The sequence below is a fragment of the Manacus vitellinus genome, unplaced genomic scaffold (assembly GCF_001715985.3).
Source record: "Manacus vitellinus isolate BGI_N305 unplaced genomic scaffold, ASM171598v3 scaffold_3_pilon, whole genome shotgun sequence".
NCBI classification, from domain to species: Eukaryota; Metazoa; Chordata; class Aves; order Passeriformes; family Pipridae; genus Manacus; species Manacus vitellinus.
This window is the reverse complement of record NW_021940535.1, coordinates 38857688-38879295: the sequence shown is the minus strand read 5'-3', so window position 1 is coordinate 38879295 and position 21608 is coordinate 38857688. Positions and strand designations below refer to the sequence as shown.

General features: G+C 38.3%; 1 protein-coding gene across 1 annotated transcript in view; it reads right to left on the bottom strand.

Annotated features, from left to right (window-relative positions):
* Window positions 1-21608, bottom strand: part of GPR158 (G protein-coupled receptor 158) — a 182146-nt gene that overhangs the window by 46097 nt on the left and 114441 nt on the right. Inside the window, exon 8 of the mRNA XM_018075879.2 lies at window positions 2506-2615. Within this exon, the coding sequence (XP_017931368.2) occupies window positions 2506-2615 (110 nt within the window). The remainder of the gene's footprint in view (window positions 1-2505; window positions 2616-21608) is intronic.

Below are 21608 nucleotides of genomic sequence, written 5' to 3'. Positions count from 1 at the left end.
TGCCTTTACACAATATTGGTTCTCCCATTAAATGTAGAAAAATCGCAAGTTCCTTGCTAGCAATTGGTTCTTCCCCCAGGCAAGACACAGCCGAGCTGCAGGAGGGAACCAGTCTTGCCATGAATATTTGTGGTGTCTGCAGTAACCCATTTCTCAACCCTGTAAGGCCTGTGGGTTGAATTAGATCTGCAAAATTTTCTACCAAATTTCTATTACCACCACATTTTTCCTAATCAGCATAACTGCTGTCAATGTATACAATAAAACATACATCTAATATGACTCAGTCTTTTGCAAGACACACTCTGTGACTGAAATATTCTGTACCAAAAATCCCCACAATATCATGAATGTAGGAAATGCATAATCAGGTTATCTGTGTGGAAAACAAAAGACAGATTCCTAGAGAAAGTAATTCTAGAATGATATATTAAATAGGCTTTTTTCCCTCTTCACATTTCACAAAGAAATACAGAATTTTTCAAGTTGGAATTACCTCAGGTGGCCATCCAATGCTCACAGCAGGCTTAACAGTGAATCCATATCAGGTTGCTCAGAGCTTTATCCAGTTGGGTCTTGAAAACCTCCAAGTACGGAAATTCATAACCTCATGAGCAACCAGCTCCATGGCTTAAGCACCCTGATACTGAAAATGCTTTCCTTGTACATCGCTGACCCTAATATTAATTTATATTGTATAAAATTGAAATCTCCTATTTTAATTTGTCATTATCTTTTGTTCTCCCAATATACATCACTGTAGAGAACATGGCTCCACCTCCTTGTAGCTGTTGGATAGCTGCTGTTAGGTCCCTCCGATGCCACCTCTTCTCCAGACCAAACAAGCCTCAACCTCTCCTTGCAGAACACATGCTTCAAGCCCTGACCATTTCGATGGCCTTTCACTGAACTCACCCAAGTTCACTGATGTCTGGACACGTCATTGCAGATATGGTCTAAGGCGTGCTGAGTAAAGGAGAATAATCACTTCCCTCAGCCTTCTGGCTACTGTCCTATTGATACAGGCCATTCTGCTGCTAGCCTTCGTGGCTTTGGGCTGATCAAGAACAAGGATGTAGTTCATTCTTGGTTTCTTATTCAATCTTTGTCCTGTTTGATGACCCTGTCAGCACAGGTGCCAAGTAACACCGAACAGCTGAATGAGCAAAGCAGAAGTGCAAGACTTTCTGCCCAATCTTGCAGCCTGCCCTCGCTTCATATGAATGGAAGATCAACTGCTTCCTCACATCATGCAAAATCATATAAACAACCTTGTAGGATAGCAGAACTGCAATGACAACATGAACTGCCCACAGTCTTAGGCTGTTTCTCTATATCTGAGTTACAGATAACAAAGATCCAAGCAAAGTCACTGGCTCTCTCTTGTCTGTAGTGCTCCAGTTGTTTTACTTTTTGCATCAGAAATTGTTCATCCCAGAAAATACCATGAGGGTGTGGGATTTTCTTCATCAATTTCAATGCAAACATGTGGTCAGACAAAGCACTTTACAATCAGTTTAGTAGCCAAAGTGTACACTTGTACTCAGGGACATAAATAAAAGGGACATGCAAGAAGAGACTCTATTTCAATGGGAAAGCATGGTTTTCCACCTAAAATGTGACAAGTCAATATGCATCATGAAACACAAGATATTTTTAGTTCTTATTCAGTTTATGAGCATAATATCAAACCTCCTCTATATAACATGACAGCACAGTAATGAAACTAAGATAAAAAGATGAGCAAGTGTACTTCATCCAATATGTCCAAGTATCAATATACTGCTTATCTCTTTGCTTGAATAAAAATACTTGCAAAATGTATCAGTAATTTTTTTCATTAAAGTTTCAAGAGGGAAAAGCATTAGGATTTTATACAGCATATACAAAAAAGGCTTAAATTTTTAAAGGGACTGTAGAAGTGGGAATTGGGCCTCTCGACCTTAAATCTCTGAATCAAATGTGAACACACTGCCAACCCTGTGGAATCCAGAATTTCCCACACATTTTTGCTGACAGGTACGGATGCTTGTGAGTGTGTAGCCTGTCTGCTGTGATTGCCTGAAGAAAGCAGCCCTTGACTTAAGAGACATAAGAAAACACAATAAGCACATATACCATAGTCTATTATTTTAGCCACCATTGCTGTACCTAAACACTTCAAAAGTATCTCTTGATGAACACTTCACAGGGAAACTTTTGATCACTCTATGAACGCTTCTGTATTTTCTATATTCAAGGAAAACACATTCACCTTCTGTGAAAAGGGGTTCTTGCACAATTTTACAGTTGATGTATATATTTTCACCAAATCCTGTCTGCATTCATAGCTCTCGACTGGCAATTAGCAGCAAATAATTTGAACAGGAAAATTGAGGAGAAATACACAGTGGTTTTAAAATCAGAAACGGCACTTGTTTATGATAATATCTGCAGCTCTTCCATCTAAGTACCCACACAGATTGCACATACTCCCACAGAGATGGAAATTAATACGTGAAATACCTGTGCAGCTTGAGCGTCACAGTTCCATAAACAGTAGCAAAGCCCAGAAGACGAACCCATCTTAGGAGAACACAGCGAAATACACTTGGCTCAAAATACAAAATGACAACCTATAGAACAGAAAGATAGAGAGAGCTTCAGTACTGCTTTCATGAGAAAGTAGTTCTTCATTCAAATGCAGAATAGCTGCAAAACAGGACAGCAGACACATTTCAGCTCGTACTGCTGTATATTTAGATTCTCTAGTAAAGCAGCGGGATGATCTGATCAACCAGCTGGCACAGTTATAGGCACCAACTTCTTTTGAAGGGAGCTGGCAAAAGCCCTGTGACAGACTGTGAAGTGACAACACTTTTAAATGCAATTCCACTGACTTTTCTTAACTGAGTGAAAACATGTACCCAGAGAAGAGGATAGAACAGACAAGGACATTTTCCTTGAGCTATTCCAGTAATATGCAGCTGGCCTAATTCTGGTTTGATGGGCTGTATTTACTAGGTTACACTTCAAAGTCACTCCTAATAAACCTATCAAAATTATAGCTGCTCATTTTTTTCTGCCAAACTAAAGTGATTGCACGAGCCTCGCTCTATCCAAAATGACAAAATATTGATGACATATTTGACTGTTTTCTTCCCCATACATTTTACCTAAGCTATACCAAATCTCCCTATGCATCATCGCATTCTTAAGGAAAATAATCTTTTTGTTCACCTACATATTTCTCTAATCACAACAAAAAGGTCCTACTGGCCTTTTGCACTATCTACCAAGTACCGTGCATGACGACAACATCCCATAAGCAGTAAAATAAAGCTACTTCTTCAGGTATAGTGCATATAGAAGCTTCACTACCAAGTAAAATGCCACCCTTCTCTAAAACAGGACTGCTCAGTGGACTCGGTCACAATTTGAACCAAGAATCCATTTCTTCTCATTCCAACAGGCTTTGTCCCTGGTGTCCTGAGGCATGATCCCATATTCCTTCTCACCACTGGCCCCTTCCTTCTTTCATCTCACCCCACCAGGAGCCTGATGTCTCAGGGATTTGGCTGTAAGCTGCCCCTACCCCACCTGCAGACCCTGCTTGATCAGCAGTTAGACCCTGTGCATCCCACATGTCTGACTAAACCTGATAAAACGACCCAGTGCACCATAGTATAAATTAATTGGGTAATCCTGGTTCACAAAAGAAAGCACTGAAACATTTCAGGCCATCTGCCACAGCTTCATTTACAGTCAGTACATTCTGGCAGCAGAGGTAGTATTATGCCTACTGGCTGCCACATGGTATTATTTTCCTAAGTAAATGCTCTTCTATGTGGGAATTCAAGTCCAGGATATGGCCAAAAGCCCAGGACTGTGTCCTTTGGGTGACACAGACTTCTTTTAGAAGGGTGGGGACAAAAGTGGCAGACATGGGCTGAGAAGCTTTTGTGCTTTGCTGGCACGCTTTTCTTTTACAGAATCAAACTATTTTTTAAAAAAATATGTTTTGTTGGATTAAACTGTGGTGCAAAACTTAATCTGCTTTTTTTCACTGTTATTGGACTGAGATGTTTCAAGGTAGACATTTTCTGGGAATATGACAACTTCTCCATGTAGGGAAGGAAGGGAACAGCGTGCAGGTTTTCTCCTTGGAAAATCAGCTGGAAAAATAAAATGCATCCACACATGCATGACTATGCTTGGGCAAACAGAGCATCCAGTAAAAAGTTTCTCAGAAAGACCTGAATGATAGCAATGACCTCTTATCCTAATATACGGTTACATACATTAGGACAGTTGCAGAACCAGAGCAAAGTCTGTAGCAGTAATATGCCTCCTGAGGTTTGCCAGGGGGTAGAAAACACCACGTTTCATCTTTGATTCTTCCAAACTAGAAAAACAATGTCAAAAAAAGACTGGTGCACAGAGATCCTGAACATTTCAAAGTCGATCTGAAAGCAGAATTTTTCAGATAATTGAAATGGGAAGGTCTGAAAACTCTCCAGGCATAGAATTTTCTGAACAAGGGCAACTGCTCGCTTTGCTGTGCAATCTGACACAGCAATTTCATCTGCAGTAGCTTGTTGAAATATTAACTGCTTGTGTCTAGAAAATCTCATTGATTTGCACTGAATCATTTGTATGAGCAGCTGAGGCATTTGGCTAGATATCAACCAAGAAACCACCACTTCAAATGCAGCCCAGCGTGAGCCGGCATGTGGCACCTCACCATGAAGGCTGCAGAGGCAAGGCTCTGTTGCAGAAAACTGGTCTCCTTTTTCCTTTTGAATACTGACCCAGTTTACCTGCTCCTTCCCCCAGTGGTGTAGGACATTGCAGAAGCACGACTTGATCCAAGTTTGAATCCCTTTTGGATCTTCCTGTGTTTATATGATGAAGAATAGTTACAGTGCTCTCGCAAGGGCCAACATCCATTTCTACCTATTTTTGCATGTGGTCTGTCATGGACCTAGGCTTTGAAGAGCAAGAATTGCTATATGTACACTTCACTTGCTTCCTAGGCTTTCCAGAAAGCTCCTCTGAGAATATGTCATTCCCATCAGGGCTCACCAGGATGTTCAGATGACTGCCCTCTCTAAGCTCTTGTCAGCATTAAGTCTCTTATAATCACCATGAATTTCAGAGGCACAATTTTTAAATTGAATAATCTTTAATGGATTAGAGCCAAGGGGCTATAGAAACACTGCCCTGAAATTCATGCTCAATTTTTTAATCTAAGTGGAATACAATTCTTGTAAAGAATCTGGTCCAAAGTATGGCTGCTGCACTCCATCCCTCACTCTCCCTAGGTTTAAAAAAAAAAAAAGAAACATAAGATAGAAGTCTTGGTTTAGTTTCATACCAGCCTCTTCTACCTCACCAAAAACCCCATTCACTACTGTTATTCCCAGATCTAAGCTTTCTTCAAGTGACAAACAACATGCAGCAAAAGGTTGCTGAGCTCCAAGTGAGGAGTGTAGGATGAAACCAGGATTCACCCACATATCCAGGCTGCTCTCAGCAGAACAAGGGAATCCCTCTGCAGATCTAAAAGACTGCCCTGCCCACCAAAAATCTGACAATAATTCATTTTCCCTTTTTGCTTTTATAATGCATTAGACCATAACAGCAGCATAGATCCCACTAAAAATGCTTAGAGGTTTTGCTGATGGATGTAATAAAACCTCTTTACTGTACATAAAGAAATGTGTTAGTTGTTTTGCCAGCACCTGGAATTCACTTAAATACCAGACATAAGTTTCTGTTACTTAAATAGCAAAGATCAGGGAAAAAAATATTTGGAAACCAGAAGAAGAAAAGCCAAACAGTGACTGTTCATGTACCAGTTACTACAGCTGTGCGTGAGACTTCATGAACTATCTCATCTTTGTCATTTGGACAAATGCATTTAGATGTCTGCTTTTAAACTCAAAGTGTTTTAAGCTATTATTATCCTTGCCAAAACACCGTCCCAGCAGTCACGCTACCACTTGTGGAGTCAGAGATGAAAAGACTTTCTGAGGTCACCAGCTAACTGTCAAGTGTGTTTAGAGCTGGAGAATTACGGTCATGGAAGAGGGACTTAGCTTGCTGACACAGCGATGAGCCAGCTCCGTTATTCATCTCACGTGATGTACAGACATGCACACTCTCTAAAGACAATGGCTAAAGTCAATACAGGCACCTTGCACAATACAGCAAATTTTTGTTATCAGGACAGGTAGGGCAGTAAAAGTGCAAAGAGAACTAACACTTAACAACTGAAGGTTGAATATCATAATAGAGTTTGTTGTCACAAAAAATTAGCAATTAGGGACTTTTATAGGATCAGTGCCATTGCTTCTTAAAAGATAAACAAATAATCTTTAGAAAGATTATTTAAAAAAAAATCCACCTTATCACAGCTCTATAATGTTAACAGTTAGCAATACTTCTGTGCATCACAAAATACTCTTATTTTTCAGATTAACTTTATTGTGCACATTAAAAGATGGTTAATTCTGCACTTCACCTTGGGCACCAGATACAGGCAAAAATATTTTAATACTGTGCATTTCCCCAAGGTGCATTAACTGGGATAGTAAATCAGCTAGGTCTAGTAAATCAGTGCAAGTTCCATAGAAAACCCAGGGATAAAGGCAGATACCTTGAAGAAGTTCAGCTTCAGCTACTTGAACAGAATCTTGGCCTACAGGCTTCAAATACGCATCTCCATTGTCTAGAAAGGTACTTCAGCATTTATTTGAAGGAATTTGCTTTACTACATGTCAATTAATAATCCGCATTAGGAGGACTAAACCAAGCATTTTTATAGCCAGCTGTAACTATTTTGTAATGTGTTGAAGACAAATTGCTTTTCACCTCGAGTTTTAAGCCACAGAAGTCACATGAACAGATCAAAAACTCATTTTCCTCTTCAATCATCAAACTGCTATACTCCATATTGAGAAGGAATGGGAAACACTATAATGTCTCAAAAGATCAGAAGTCGAAGAACTTTAAAAAATACATGTGGTTGTCAGTGCTACAAATCCTAAAGCTAAACGTGAAAAATTTTGAGCAGGACCTTAACTCAAAAAGCGTCAAAGTGTACATTTTTGAACCCTTCTTATTTTTTCCCTCAGTTGTAGAATCATGGTAAGGTTTGTGTTAGAAGGGACCTTTAAAGATCATCTAGTTCCTAGTGCTGTGAGCAGGGATGTTATCCATGTCAAATACATGGAAATGAAATTCAGAGTTTAGAATTTGAGCATCAGCATCATCTGGTTATGGATGAGAGATGAAAGTCACCTACTTTAGACAAAAGTGATGCAAGAGTAATAGTTATTTTCTCAATTGCAAATAACCATATTTTTCTTAAAATTGTGCACACTTAACCTAGAGAGCATTTCAGGAAAACTATCTACTTTTTATATTGAACTTCAGAAATTTTTGCAAGTACTCTGTACAGTTCAATGCAGGACATGACACAGCCATTTAACATAATGCCTTTCGGGCTAATTCCATTAACAAGCATCTAGGAGATACTGTGAAGAGATCCATCTGATCTGTTCCACTGCCCAATACCATCTGCCCTTGCCTGACTGCAACAGCTGTCTAGGGCTGTCTCTAGGCAATTCTGCTACAGAACAAGCCATCAGATACTTCCTTTCAGTATCCTGCTGTGCTGTGAGATGGGCAGTCTTCCTTCTTCTGCCATGTTTCAGTACTTTCTTCCAACACATAAAATACTCTCCAGGGTACATCAAGTCACCTATTAACGTTTCAGTCCTAATACTGAGAAGGGATTTCCTGCAACGGAGATGCCGTTTGCAGTGTTAGATAAGCTTGCCATCCAAACTCATAACAATCTGGCACTACACTTCCTAGAAAAGGGACCAATCAATCCACTTCTATGTGGGCACAATGCCATCCTAACAGATGGGCATGAATGGAGGCATTCATGAGCCTGTGTACACTACGGGCACCACATACCACTGTTCAAAACATGAGTCACAGCTCAGATCATCTGCTTAAGTATTAGCGAGTGCACAACTCCTTATCCAATCCTGTACTACCAACAGATATTTCCGGTGCAACTACACAAACCACTTTAGAGGTATGATAGCAGCTGAATACATACTTAGGCTAATTACATAAGAACACTTCCTTCCATTTTCATCCCATTTTTTTTAACTATATGTGCTTTTTAAGACATGACATTTTATTCTAATACGTCTGCGAACAACAGCACCATCAAACCCCTCCATCTTTGCAAATCTCACCATTTTAAAGCAAAGCTGTGCCAGATCATCAGCTCACTGCCTCTGTAAAGCACTTTGCTGCAGGAAACCACAGTAACTACTCAGTAAGTTTTATTCTTGCCTCTGAATTGGAACTGAATCAAATTCCCAGTACACAGCACTGGAGGCATTATGCTGCTGGGGGCAATGCATTTCAGGTAAGATGTATGTCAAAGTCAAAATACTTAGAGCCACTTAAGATCTTTTGGGTTTCTTCATAAAAGAAGACAAGTTTTTCCTAGTCACCCACACAAAGTCCAGCTTGAAATTCTGCCTACTGAAATCCTCTTTTCCTTCCCACTACACTTTCAACTGTAGATATTCACTGCCTGTCTTAATATATATATTAATATATATTAAATCTCTGTCTGTATCTGTGTTTCAGCAAAGACATGTCTTGCCTATAAAGTCTTTTGGAAGATCATGACCCAGTACAAGCTCCTAACCACCAGCATCAGTGTAAAATACGAGGGCAGACTTCTAGAACTTGATTCATCAGAACCCTTTGCTATCACTAGGTTTTATTACACTTTGGATTCATCCCCATCAAGCAGTAACAACAGATCTCTAAAGCTGTTTAAGGAACAAATGTTTTAATATTTTACAGAGGAGCTCATTTAGTCTCCTGAGAGATATTACTGGTGATTAAGCAAACAGAACCTTCAAGACCATTCTGGTTTGACACAAGACTGCATACTTAGAATGCCTTTTTACTGATATATCTTCAATTATTTTCCCTCTTTTTTTTTGCTCTGTTCATAAGCCAGATCTCAGCTAATGCTTGACAAGACGCCCCTGAATATGTTATTCTGAGGAACATAAATGTCCATGTGACTTCCAAGATGTTGTCAAGTCTTTCCTCCAATTTGAAGAGAAAAAGTGATATGCCACAGATCCTACCAGCTCTGGAAATACTTATTTATAAGTGACCTGAACGTACGGCCTGAAAATGCATTTATCTGCCACAGATTCTAGCCCCTGCTTAGACTTACTAATTATCCAGCTTCACTGTTCCTATTAATGTTGGCCTAATGAATAGTATTCTAAAGTCAAGTAATAAAAAATCAACATATAATCCATGATGGATTGAAAAAGAGACACGTTTGCACTCTGCAAACAGATTTGATCCTCAACAAATGAAGTTGTATCCCAACAAGGCTCACGCAGTGGAGAAGGACATTCTGGGACTTTTTCCTAATAAAGGCTAAAACTTTGTCACAAAACAATTCCTCAGCTTATGAGAGACATCAACTGATGCCCTGGTTAAATCAAGTATAAATGTTAAGGGTTGAAGGGCACCCCAAGGGTCAATTCACAATCAACAAGAGAAAGGAGATACAAAACAAGACAGCACACCAGGTCTGTACCCTCTTACAGGAAAAAAGCTAAGAACTAGTATTAACAAAAAGACTAGAGCAGGCTGCTGTGGGAACCATCAGGGGAACTGAGGAGACACAGAAATTACCTTGAATCACTGAGTTATCACATGTGTTCTCTGCATCTATTTCCAAACAGAGATTATGCTTAGCTTTTCATTGTAATAGAATAAACTATTTATCTTTAACCATAAACTTCTCAAATACAAGGAGAGATTTCAATGGCACTGGCTCAGGGAATGATGATCCTAAGCAGGTCATTCAGGAAGTCTCCCAGTCTAAGGGGCTATAGGCACTGAGCTGTTGGAGGTGGCAAAACCCATTTCTTGTGGGCAAATCCCACTCTTCTCCAAGAAAGGCGTCTTCCTGACCTCTGTGAGTTATTGGATGCTTCTGCAGCATGGAGTACAAGACAGGGAGAAGGTCTGAAGCTCAGAAGTTCCACTGAGACCATGACAAGGTGTACTGTAATGAACAAATTACCTAACACTGAAAAATCCAAGTCTGAAAAAAAAAAAATATGATAGCTGTAATAATGTCCCATCTTAAGACAGAAGAGAAAATAAAGTCTGAATTACATACTAGGTTTTCCTTGTTCTCATTCAAACATACTTCTGCTTCACCACTACCAGAAAGCAAAAGAAGCAAATGAATATTCTTCAGGCAGTCCAAACAGGAATGGGTTTGGCTGGCCCAACAGATCTTCTTATCCATCTGCTTTGATGTGCCAATTATTTGTCTGTCTTTGGTATGTGTCTGCCCCTCATACATATGTTGGTTCCCTCCCTCACAGTCTTTAATACAGTTACCCTAAAAGTCACCTGAAGAGCTTCAGAAGTCAGTCCTTGAGGACTTGAGAGCTGGCTCATCTCAGTAGTTCAGAGGCTTCAAGCTGGTGAGATGTGGACTTGGTTGGACATCCACTTAAATCAAGACATTGCCTCACAAAGATTAAAATCTGTTCAAACAAGATTTTTAAAAACAGTAATAACTGTTGTGCTTCAAAATTTAAAGCCTATCAGAATCCATGTCGCTAACTGTGCACAGGAGCTTCTCCTGACTCATGCAGGTCACCAGCCACAGTTTTGAAGCACAAAATAATAACTTATCTGATTTTAAAGATACGTAAGAGCTAGCCAGGGAGTAGGAGCCTTTGACTTAACTGAAAGGTAACTACTCAAATATTTAAAAAACATCGGGCTTCTTGCCTTCAAACAGAGCTTCAACCATTAAGAGCAGAGTAATTAACACCAACACTGATGTAGTTAACACATTTGATGTTCTTCTTCCCAAAATTATACAAAAAGGCCTTGGATTACTTTCCAGTTAAATATTGAAAGAGAAATGAAAATGTGGGTTTCCTGATCAAGCACATGGTCAGGTTTTCAGTGAAGCTTATTAGACCTGATCTGCCAGCAGGAACACTAAAAGCAAATATGAGCAGATGCGACATTCAAGGCTTCAGCCACATGCACACTATGGACGAGAAGAGAAGCACAAGTGAAATACAGAGAAGCTGAGCTCCTTAAACATTCAGTGCTTCTGTTTTCATAGTGTGCATTACATTCAAAAAACATAATTCAAAATTAATGGAAATAATTTTATCAGAACATTTTATCTAGACAAAAGGTATGATGTATGGGCACACCAAAAATTGTTCTCACTGATGCAAAATTATAAAAGTGGAAAATCAAAGGAAGTTGTAAAGTCAAAACATCTCCTAAAATATTTGCTTTTTCCACCAGTTAACTTTTATAATGCAACTATTTCTGTCATTTGTTTAGATACATTTTTTCCCATGTAACACACCACTTGGGTAAATGACAACAGTCAACTGAATGTTCTAGTTTACCTACTTCATATGTGAGAACAAAATCCCAAACTTACTTATTGGATGCATTACTATCACCTTTTCTTAACAAACACGTGGTCATCAAAGAAGTAGAAAGAGAAACATTTAAAGGAGCTGAAACATCTCTAATGAAAAAAATTGACATCTATTCAGCCCAATCATTTGCCAAATCATTGACACATTTTAACAACAGGGTTAAGGGTATGCTAGTTTCATTATTTTATTAAAAACAAGAAAAATCTAACAATCAATTGTAAGACCACATCTGATTTTAGGAAAAAGGAATCTTTTAGAAACATAACGGTAAAGGAATTTATATTAAAATAAATCTTGCAAGAGCTGCAGCTAAATCAAGACATAATAGAGTAAATTATTCAGAGCAATTTGTCAAGTATACTTAATGCAAGACACAGGTCATACAAGACTTGTATAAAAGTCACACAGACTTTTATATCTCAATACAGTAAGGCTGAAATCCTTAAAAATATACAGTGCAGACAGGGGGGTTTATGTGAGTATTTCAAAATACTGACTTATACCTGGGGAAAAGAAAACATGCAATATTTAGAGTTCCAAAAATACCTTATCCCCTGGTCTTAATCTATAAAAGCCAGTGAGGTATTTAATGCTGAGTTTGTGAGAAAAAAAACTACCTGATGGTTTAGGTTCTTCTGGAATACCTCCTTCCTGGCTGCATGCTCTCTCTGAGCTACATATTGGCAGGTTCATGCGTCAAGGCAAGAATTCTATTGACATCAGCTTTTAAGACTGTTATTGGGAAGAGATAATGAGGACAGATCAGGACTTTGAAATACACTGTTAAACCACAGCAAAAATCAGGACAGAACCAGCTGCAACCCTGCTCAGGAAAGTTTTTGTCAGTATTTATTTTGACAACCAGCAATTTAGAAAAACTCTCTCCACAAAATACCAGCTGGACACCTCAATCCAGCCAGCGCTGATTAGTTTACTGCAGACATCACTGCTGGAACTATCGACTTTTAATTTTCAGCTTATGTACCTGTAGCAACAACAGCAGTGGGGATAAGCCAGAGGCCACAGTGTGACAAACCTCCAGAGAAAGTGCTGGGAACATTCCATCTCCTAATGTTCCTTAATGAAGAATGGATGCCTTTCTGAGAAATCTGCTATAGGTAGACTGAAGCCATCAGCTTCAGTAGAGAGGTTAATTGGATGAATAGTGAAAATGAGTGACATACTCTGCTGGCATGAGCAGCATGAACATTAATCTTAAATCTACATTAACCATTTTAAGCAAATTATGTCACTAACATGATTAATTAATTATCAGAAATTAACAAAGTCCAGAAGAAACCAGCCACAGCTGCAAACTCATAATTCACTCTGCAGTAGAAGCTATGGATACAGGAATGAAACACTTCTTCTCTTCCTAGTAGAAAGACATTCTTATAGTTCTTATATCACAAGGATATGAACATTGCTATCTTCAAAAAAAATTGTCTGGACAGTATGCTTGGCTAAGAGGGCCAGAGTGCTCATGCTCTTTGGTTCTAGCCAAAAGTAAAAAAAATTGTTTAAGATAAATCCATGCAATAAAAATATTTATGCAGTATTGAGCAGATATTGTAAAATTATTATGACCGAGAAACTAAAGCAAATTTAGCAAAATAAAATCCTATATTCAAGGTGATCAAGCTCTTCAGAGATTTTTCTCTCAGTCACATATGATATCTAGGTGATTTTTAAAGAACAGCATAAAATTAATCACACATTTGTATAAATATTTATGCATCAATACATTTAAAGACAGAAATAGATTTGATGCATTTGTTGCTCTCTTTCAAAAGTTAGCTACTTTTCATGCAGATTCCAAAGCACATTGATTCCAAAATAGCAGCATAATTCAAGTATATCTGTGCCAATGTTTTCTTCTTGATGAAAAGCAACACAGAACTTGATCAGTATCAGTTTTCTGCAATCCTAAGCAACTCTGAAATACACTTTATTGCAGAAGGGTTCACAGGGCATCTCCACGAGCCATAAAACACTCCCTCACACAGTATGTGTGTAAGTCATATTTTCTACATTCACTCTCTTCCACCACATTCAACTAAGGTGATTTGATACTATAATCCATCTATTTCCATAGGGATGATAAATCTGGTGTAGAGGTTCTACACACCTGAGCTAGGGAAGACAAGTGAATTGTTGAAATCCAAGACAGCCAGGCTAAAATCCCTCTGTATTCAATGGGGAACACTGTATGCAGAGGCCAAACCACATTGTTCTTCTACAGGCACCTAAGGTAGGTTATGAGTGCTGTCCTCCAGAGGTGCCTGCTTTTCTCCATGGGCTATAAAGGCACCCTGGGGCAAAATGGGATGTTCAGAGTTAAAAGTAATTAAAAAAACCCCAACCAACCAACCCTGCACTGCAAATAGCCACTCCAAAGTTTTACTCACAGTTCTCAGCACTCTTTCCTTCTCAAATGCAGGCAGTTAGCAACCTGTCAGACCATGTAAAGTCCATCCTTCAACTCTGAAATACTACAGAGGACAACAAGCTGGAAAAGGCTTTAGCCTGATTTAATATTTATTACTATTTTAAACTGGGTGTCACAAAGGAAGCAAAGAACTTTAGAACAACTCAACAGATTTGGAAAGAAATGAGCCTAGAACAAAAGGTATGTTTCATGGATTTTAAGGGGGATGCAGACACACAGAAATAAGACGCCAAAGAAAGTAACAGAGACAGTAGCTCATTGAGGGCTATGAATGGACAGGTGTCATTTAAATTACAGAAGAAAAGTGAAAAAGTCGTAAAATGAAAAGTAACGATCTCAAAGGAGGCATATTGGATACAAGGTGCCGAGAAGCTATCTTGAGCAATGTATCAGCAAGACAGCTGGATGAACTCAGAGGAGCCTCTTCTTTACAGACCTCAGGAAGAATATTTCCTTAATAGTTCAAGAACAACATATTCAACTCTGAATGAGCAGTCTTCAAAAGCTTCAACACGTGTAGGTGGCAACCAATTAAAGAGAACAACTCAGAAAAGAAACCTCCCCTTGGAAATGCTGCATGGAAGTGGAAAGTAGGAGGTTTGGATCTTGGGGTAGAACTTCAGGAAATTGAGCGTGGACTTGAAAAACTTTAAAAAGAGCAGCGGCTGAGAATTCTGAAGTACAATGGTGCAGGAAAGAGAGGAGTCAGGTGACACAGGTGTTGCACAATGTGAAATCACTGACTGGGAGAAACTAGGGTAATAAACCCTCCTCCTCCGGAAAACAAAGTTTCATGACACCTCAATGATTTGTATTGCTGCTCATCACCTGAACAATCAGCAACAGTGAAAACCCTAAGGGACAACAGGCAAATCTCATCCTTCAAATACTGCATTTTCTAACCTTTGCATACGTTCAGGTTTTCCATCAAACGGCATTGCCAAATGCACAAATAAATGTATTGATGAATTCTTAATTGTCTGACATGGGCAATTTATTTTTCAAAAAGTAACAGAGAAGCCACAAAACATTTGAGATATAAGGTTGCATTAGACAGGCATATCTTTGATCTTTAACTTTTTTTTGGTTATCATTAAAAACTTCAATCCTCTCTCTCATACGATACAAAGTCTTTTTGGGTCATAACGATTTGAACTCAGACACTCAGAACTGCATCAAGACTTGCGATTTGTTTTGCTGAACTCTGCTTTTTCTGTAACTTAGGGTTTGTTTAATGTGAATATAATTGCCATTTACTTTGAACATGTAAAGTAACTGTACATAAATAAATTGTGAATAAGGAAAAGAAACTCCAAGGAGCTGAATTTTTATTATTTTGAAAATTAAGTGGGATTAGATGAAACAACAGTGCCCTGTCTGCAGTGCAACAATTAGCAAGTTTCTGAGGAAAGTTCTTGACAGTAAATGATTTAACCTGGAAATCAACTAAATTCAAGCTATGTTTTTACAGTGACATCAGTTGAGGTCCATATGCTACTTTCTGCTCATACCTAAAAATAACTTAACCATTCAGTTAGAAGCCAGATCTCCACATTTTAACCAACAGGTAATCTAACCAACAGGTAAAATACTCTCCCTACTGCTCTGAGGAGTTGGACTAATATTTGTGCTTATACCCATATACTACTGCTTAATGAAGCCATGTGAAATGGAACAATAGCAGCACAAGAGGCTGAACACTTCTCATACTTGAGCATCTTAGAGCCAAAGCATTAAAGCTTTCTTCAAGGTGGTATGAGTTTGTATCTTCTGAGTCACAGGGGGAACTGAACCCAAGTGCCACATCCAGAAGAAAAACATTAACAAGTGGAATACTGAAAAAACCCACTGTCTGTAGGCTGCGTTTTTTACCACCTATGCTTGGTAAGAAAGTGAGGATTGCACAGTGTACCTGAAGAAAGGGTTCCAGTCTGCAGCCCATGTGAAGGAAGGCATGTTCCCATGCAGAAAAACGAGGCAGATCATAAACCACAAATTCCTCTCTCTTCAGCACATCCAACTCCCTAAGAGTCCCTGACTGGGAGCACATGGCCCTCTCATGCCAAGAGTACCTCACTTGACCTCAAGGCACCAAAACTGAGCAGTGTAATATGGAGTTGCAATGCTTCCCCAACGGGAAGTTGAGTCCTTAAAAGACTTGCCATGATAAAAGTTGAAGCTGTATTAGGAAACACATTCCCTACTAATGGCTTAACTATTCAACCACATTTAGTCTCCTCTTTTCAGAGACACTGACCAAAATAGCTATAACCAGTACCTGCTGGTTCCCTCCTGTTGTGGCAGCTGCAAAAATAAAACGTTAGAAATACCAGTCTTTCAGGGTAAGATCGCTCATTTGCATTCCTGGCACATCTCACTTGCACGGTCCACAAAATGCGTTCATTAACAGATAACAAAACAGCAGAAGGAGGCTTTCTTCAAATGTTCCACTCCTTCCTGAGCACAGGGGGAGTCCTCCAAACATTTCACTGATTTATCAAACAAAAGTCCCACCCTTTATCAGGAGAGACATATTCTACTGCATTTTGTTGCGAGGCAGTCCTCTGCATTTAACTGCAATTATTTATTTATATGAACTTCCTTCTCCATCCTCCCTACCAAGCTGCTTGTGGTGTTGGATAAACAACTGTACAATAAAAAAGCCATAAAAGCAGAAGGACAAAATATTTAAGAGCAAAATTAACAGTTGTCACCAGAACTAACAACGAGATGGTAAACAGAAACCAAAATAACTGAACTCCAGGAGGCCAAGGAGAAACACAGCAATTTTTTAAAAGAAAAGTCAGACTCTAAGATAGACAGCAATGAGATAAACCAACTAAGTGGTGAGACCCCATATCTGAGACTGCCCAAAACAAACATTTCAAGACTCACATTTAGATGAGGAGCTGTGAGTACTCAGAAGGCCATGACCTTCTTTTTCTTCAAGGTTCTTGAACACTTACTATATATATAACAACTATTTATGATTTAAAACAAATCCATTCTGGCAGATTTTGATGGGATTGATTGTGACATGTCTGAGAAAAATGCATTACTTTAAACAGTCTGAGGAAATGAACCTAGCAGATTCAGTGTATCATGATACAAAATTTCATCTACTTTATGAAAGACACGCATGGAGGGTAAAAAAAACCCCAAACATTCGAACTTCCTTAGGTAACTACAAAATCTCAAGAATGTCTGATGTGCTCTCTAGACCAACAGAGCACTCAGTGTTCAGCGACAGGAACATCTCTGTCCTCTGTTTAATTTTCTTTCTTTCACTCTGGTTTCAACTTTTGTCCAACTTTTTCCTGTTATTTAACCTATTTCTTAATCAGTTAAGACTAAACACTATTTGAAGTTAGATCAACGTTCCAAACTTTTTGTTTTCATTTGTTGACAAAAACAGAGAATGATTTTTCTCAATTTTACTGTCTTCTCAAGAATTCCTTGTCTGTCAACTAGCTTGTTTAATCTGATCTTCTATTATTATTATTATTATTATTAACAATAGCATTACTAATTATGGCATCAAATACAATTAATTATCTATCAATTTCACATCTTCAAGTTCTTGATCACATCTGATGTCTGCTATACACACTGGAGAGTCAAATCAGAAATGAGTGCCTTTCACAACTATATCATTTGATATGAAAGGCTTTTGATGTTATCAGGTTAGCCCAGTTTATAGGTACTTGTGGAAAATCTGATATAGTAGAGGTTTCCTTTCCAAATGTAGTAAGTACAGATGTCACTTATCCTAAAAAGACAAGTTAACCTGAGAAAAAAGTGCTCCTTATTACTTGTCAAATCCCACAACCAACAGCACAACACATCAAATTTCTTTTCCTGTAAATCTAGCAATGTGGAATGTTTTTGGTTCCAGAAAAATTACATAAAGGGCAGCTAAAAGTGAAATTTAGATTTTTTTTTAATGTATTCCTGGTGACATCTGAAATTGACAGATACCTGGTTGTTGTCAATAATAAATCTATTCATCTCACTTAAGACTTACATGGTAGGTATTTAGAGTATGTTTCTGATTCAGCTATCTTCCAAAATTCTGGGATCTTTTTTAAAGACCTGAGCATATGATATTCCAACAGAGCCTTATGTTGAATTAATGGGTAATATATATGTTCCTTACGGTTTTAAAATACTTGTTATGACAGCATTTTGCCTTCTCGTAGCAACAACTGGTGATTACTTGAACAGAGAGTGTCTGCTACTATGGCAGTAACTTATTTGGATTATGATTTCAAAGATGTAAATATGCCTTAAGGCTTGGAAAGTAAACACACATTTAATAAATATGGATATAAAGAGCTGACTAAATAACCCAGTACATAGACTTCTGTAGATCAGTTCTTTACAGGTTTCAAGGCAGTGCCATCAATAAAGACAGAAAAAAGGATGAGCTGACTCTACGGGCCAGGAAGCTCTGCCAGATTTAAAATAAAAAACCTCCACATTTCAAGGATTCAGCATGTTGGTGTTGTCAGATTTGGAATTTAAGAGACAGAGCTGAACACTGAGAACACATGCTTGTATACAGCACCCCAGTACATGCTATATTTGAGAGGATTAGGTTAGTTAAAAAAACTAAGCAAAATTAGTAGATTTAACAACATACTACTGGAATATATACAATTGAACTCTGACTAACGTGACAACTTACATTCTTGGATTGACATAGAAAAAGAGATCTGAAGATTAAATCACAGCTCCATGTTTCAAAAACATTGGTTATTTAACTATTTCCTGCAGAAAATTCCAAAATTTAAAAGGAAGATGTAAGTCTGAACAAGATACGATACTTGAAGGGAAAGTGGAAAGCACTTCCTTATGCCAACAAAACTTCCTTTACTTTTCTTCCTAAATGTCATCACAGTCTGCATAAGTGCCAGCATATGACATATAAAATATACCTGTTTGATATACATGTAACAGGTTTAAAGTGATAAAAAAAGCGAAAGTGATAAAAAAAGTTTTGGTCATGCAGGAAAAACAATATCAATATAAATTTATTAGGAAAAAAAAGTTAAATGAAGAACTATTAAGATTTCCCTTTATCAAAAAATGGTTTCTCACCAAACTTTTTGGTTTGGTGAGAAACCAAAGCAGAAGCAGAACCAAACCTCTTTGTAACACGCTCTCAGTCAGCAAGTGCCCACAGGGACGACGCGCTGCTGCCGGGATGGCAGTCGGCCACGGGAGCAGCACAGGGCACCCTCTCCCATCAGAAACTCTTAACACAGCTTGACTCCATCACAAAGCACTGAGACTGCAGCACACCCGAGGAACACACTCTGCCTTTGTGGTGGATCTGCCCACCACAAGTTGCACCAGTGGAACACCTTCGGAATATGTAAGGATTTGTGTCTGTGTATGCTATGGATGTGGTTTGCATTTTCCAGTGCATTTGGACCCTCAGATTACTTTTAAAACCAATGACCCTGACACTGACAAAGTTTCCAGGTACTCCAAGTATCTGCTTAGGTTACTTTTGCCTGCTTTTTGGCTTACTGCCTTTCTCACTAGCCTTGAGTCAATCTCACACTCGACATACAAAGCAAGAACCCTCTATTGTCTGCAACATGTGAGAAGACAAGAAGACATGTAAATCAGTAATCCTTACCTGCCAAGGGGTCTAAGGCATCTAAAGGATTAGCTTCAAGATCGACTCCTTGCTGTAAGTCACAACAACCTTGTCTAATGTAGCATACATCTGAGCCCCTCTCTACACAAACAAACCCACCCAACTCATGCCAATGCCAAACCATGGAACATTTAACTCCTTTCTGAGCCCTCTTCAGTTGTTAGTGTGTAGGATCCAGCCTTACTGGTAAGGCCAAACCAAAGGACTGAGTAACCTCACTCAGGCCATTGAAAAGCAGTTTTAAATCCCTGGCTAGAGTGAGGGAGTGCAAAGACCCTTATCTGTAAAGGCATGCCAACTGTGAGGCAGCTCAGGCATCGGAAGCTGGCCTGTTCCCAACCCACTCTAGCAGAGTTGCTCCAGTTTACATGGAATGCTTGAACATATTCACCAGGACACTCTGTACCTTATGAGTTCAGGTCAGTCCCCTAAAAATGAACAAATCTGAGTTAAAAACTCATCATTCCGTGACTATTCAGAAGAAGACTGGATTATTCATTTGATAAAACTCGGACCTGTTCTTGCTCTTGCCCCTTGACAATGCAAGCTTTCCCACTGTTCCTCCTATAATCTTAAAGCCCATAGATCGATGCTTTCTAGTGAGAGTTTCTTTCTGCTTTGTTTATCATCTAATGTCTTTTAATGCAAGTTGGATGCAGCTCCATAGAAATTAGAGTAGTTCTGAAATACAGTCCATGTGGGACCAGTGTCAGGCTTTTTCCTGTCTGTACTTCTACGCCTTAATCTTTTCAAGTCTAAATCAAATATTCTCAGATCATTCTCATAAAGTACCTATAATTTCTAGCACTGTAAAAAAAAAATGGATGCTACCAGACCTTTGGAAGATGAAAAATTCACCATTAAATGTGTCCTTGCTCACACCTTTAATAAAATATTTTTAAACACTTTCATTGTTGTTATTATTAGTAACAGCCATTTGTAACGTGATTCTTACTCATTGATCATGACCCTGCTGTGCACGGCACAGCTAAGCCAAACATCCCTGTACCAAAGAGTTCATAATTTAAATATGAGATGAGAAACCACACATCAATACAGAGGAAGTAAAAGGAAAGAATAAAAGATTTATCTTATACAATTATGTAAGTGGTGTTTTAGGAAAGAAAAAGAAAGCTTGCAAGGAGTAGTGAGAAATAACCGTATGCAAGCAAGGAACGAGCACTGAATGTACAATCTGTGGTTTTACAGATATCTTCTATAACATGTAGTCATGATAATAAGAGTGCTGACTGTATCAAAGTACAAGATGTCATTTGTGTCTTGTTTTCATTTCTATACTGTTTGATTGCTCAATTTTAGATTAATTTTCCTGTTGCTACATTAGACTTTTTGCTGTGTTTCAATGAGATCTCTCAAATTCTTTATTCGATTTTCTCACTATCATCCTTTCCCTTTTCTCTTTACATTGCTTTTACTGACTAAACAATATGCAATAAGGCTTTAGCACCCTAGCTTATTTAAAATATTAACATCAAATAATAATGACAATTGCAGATGATTTAAATAATTTAAGTTTGATAAATTATACACTGTAAGAGAACTGTATAAAATGTTATTTTCATCCACTTACAATTTTTTTGTTTGATGGAAGAGAGTCTCTTTTCATCCTCTTATTTTCTATGGTTTTTTGTCCACATGTATTACCTGGGAATTGCTTTAAATTTTTTTTAGCTCTGAAATCCTTCTATCCATTTCCAATAAGAGTTTTGACTGAATTGGTATATTTTCCTTTGCTTCTTTTTTTTTTTTCTCTCTCCCAAGAACGTCCAGAACTTACTGAACTGCATCATGCCACTACAAGAAATCTACTTTGGGTTCAGATTTCAAAGGGAGATCAGCACGTGAACACTGTATATCAGTTATGAAGTACAGTATATTTCTTAATAGCTTTCTCAAAACTTGCATCTATTTGCAGATCTGTGCTTAGTTC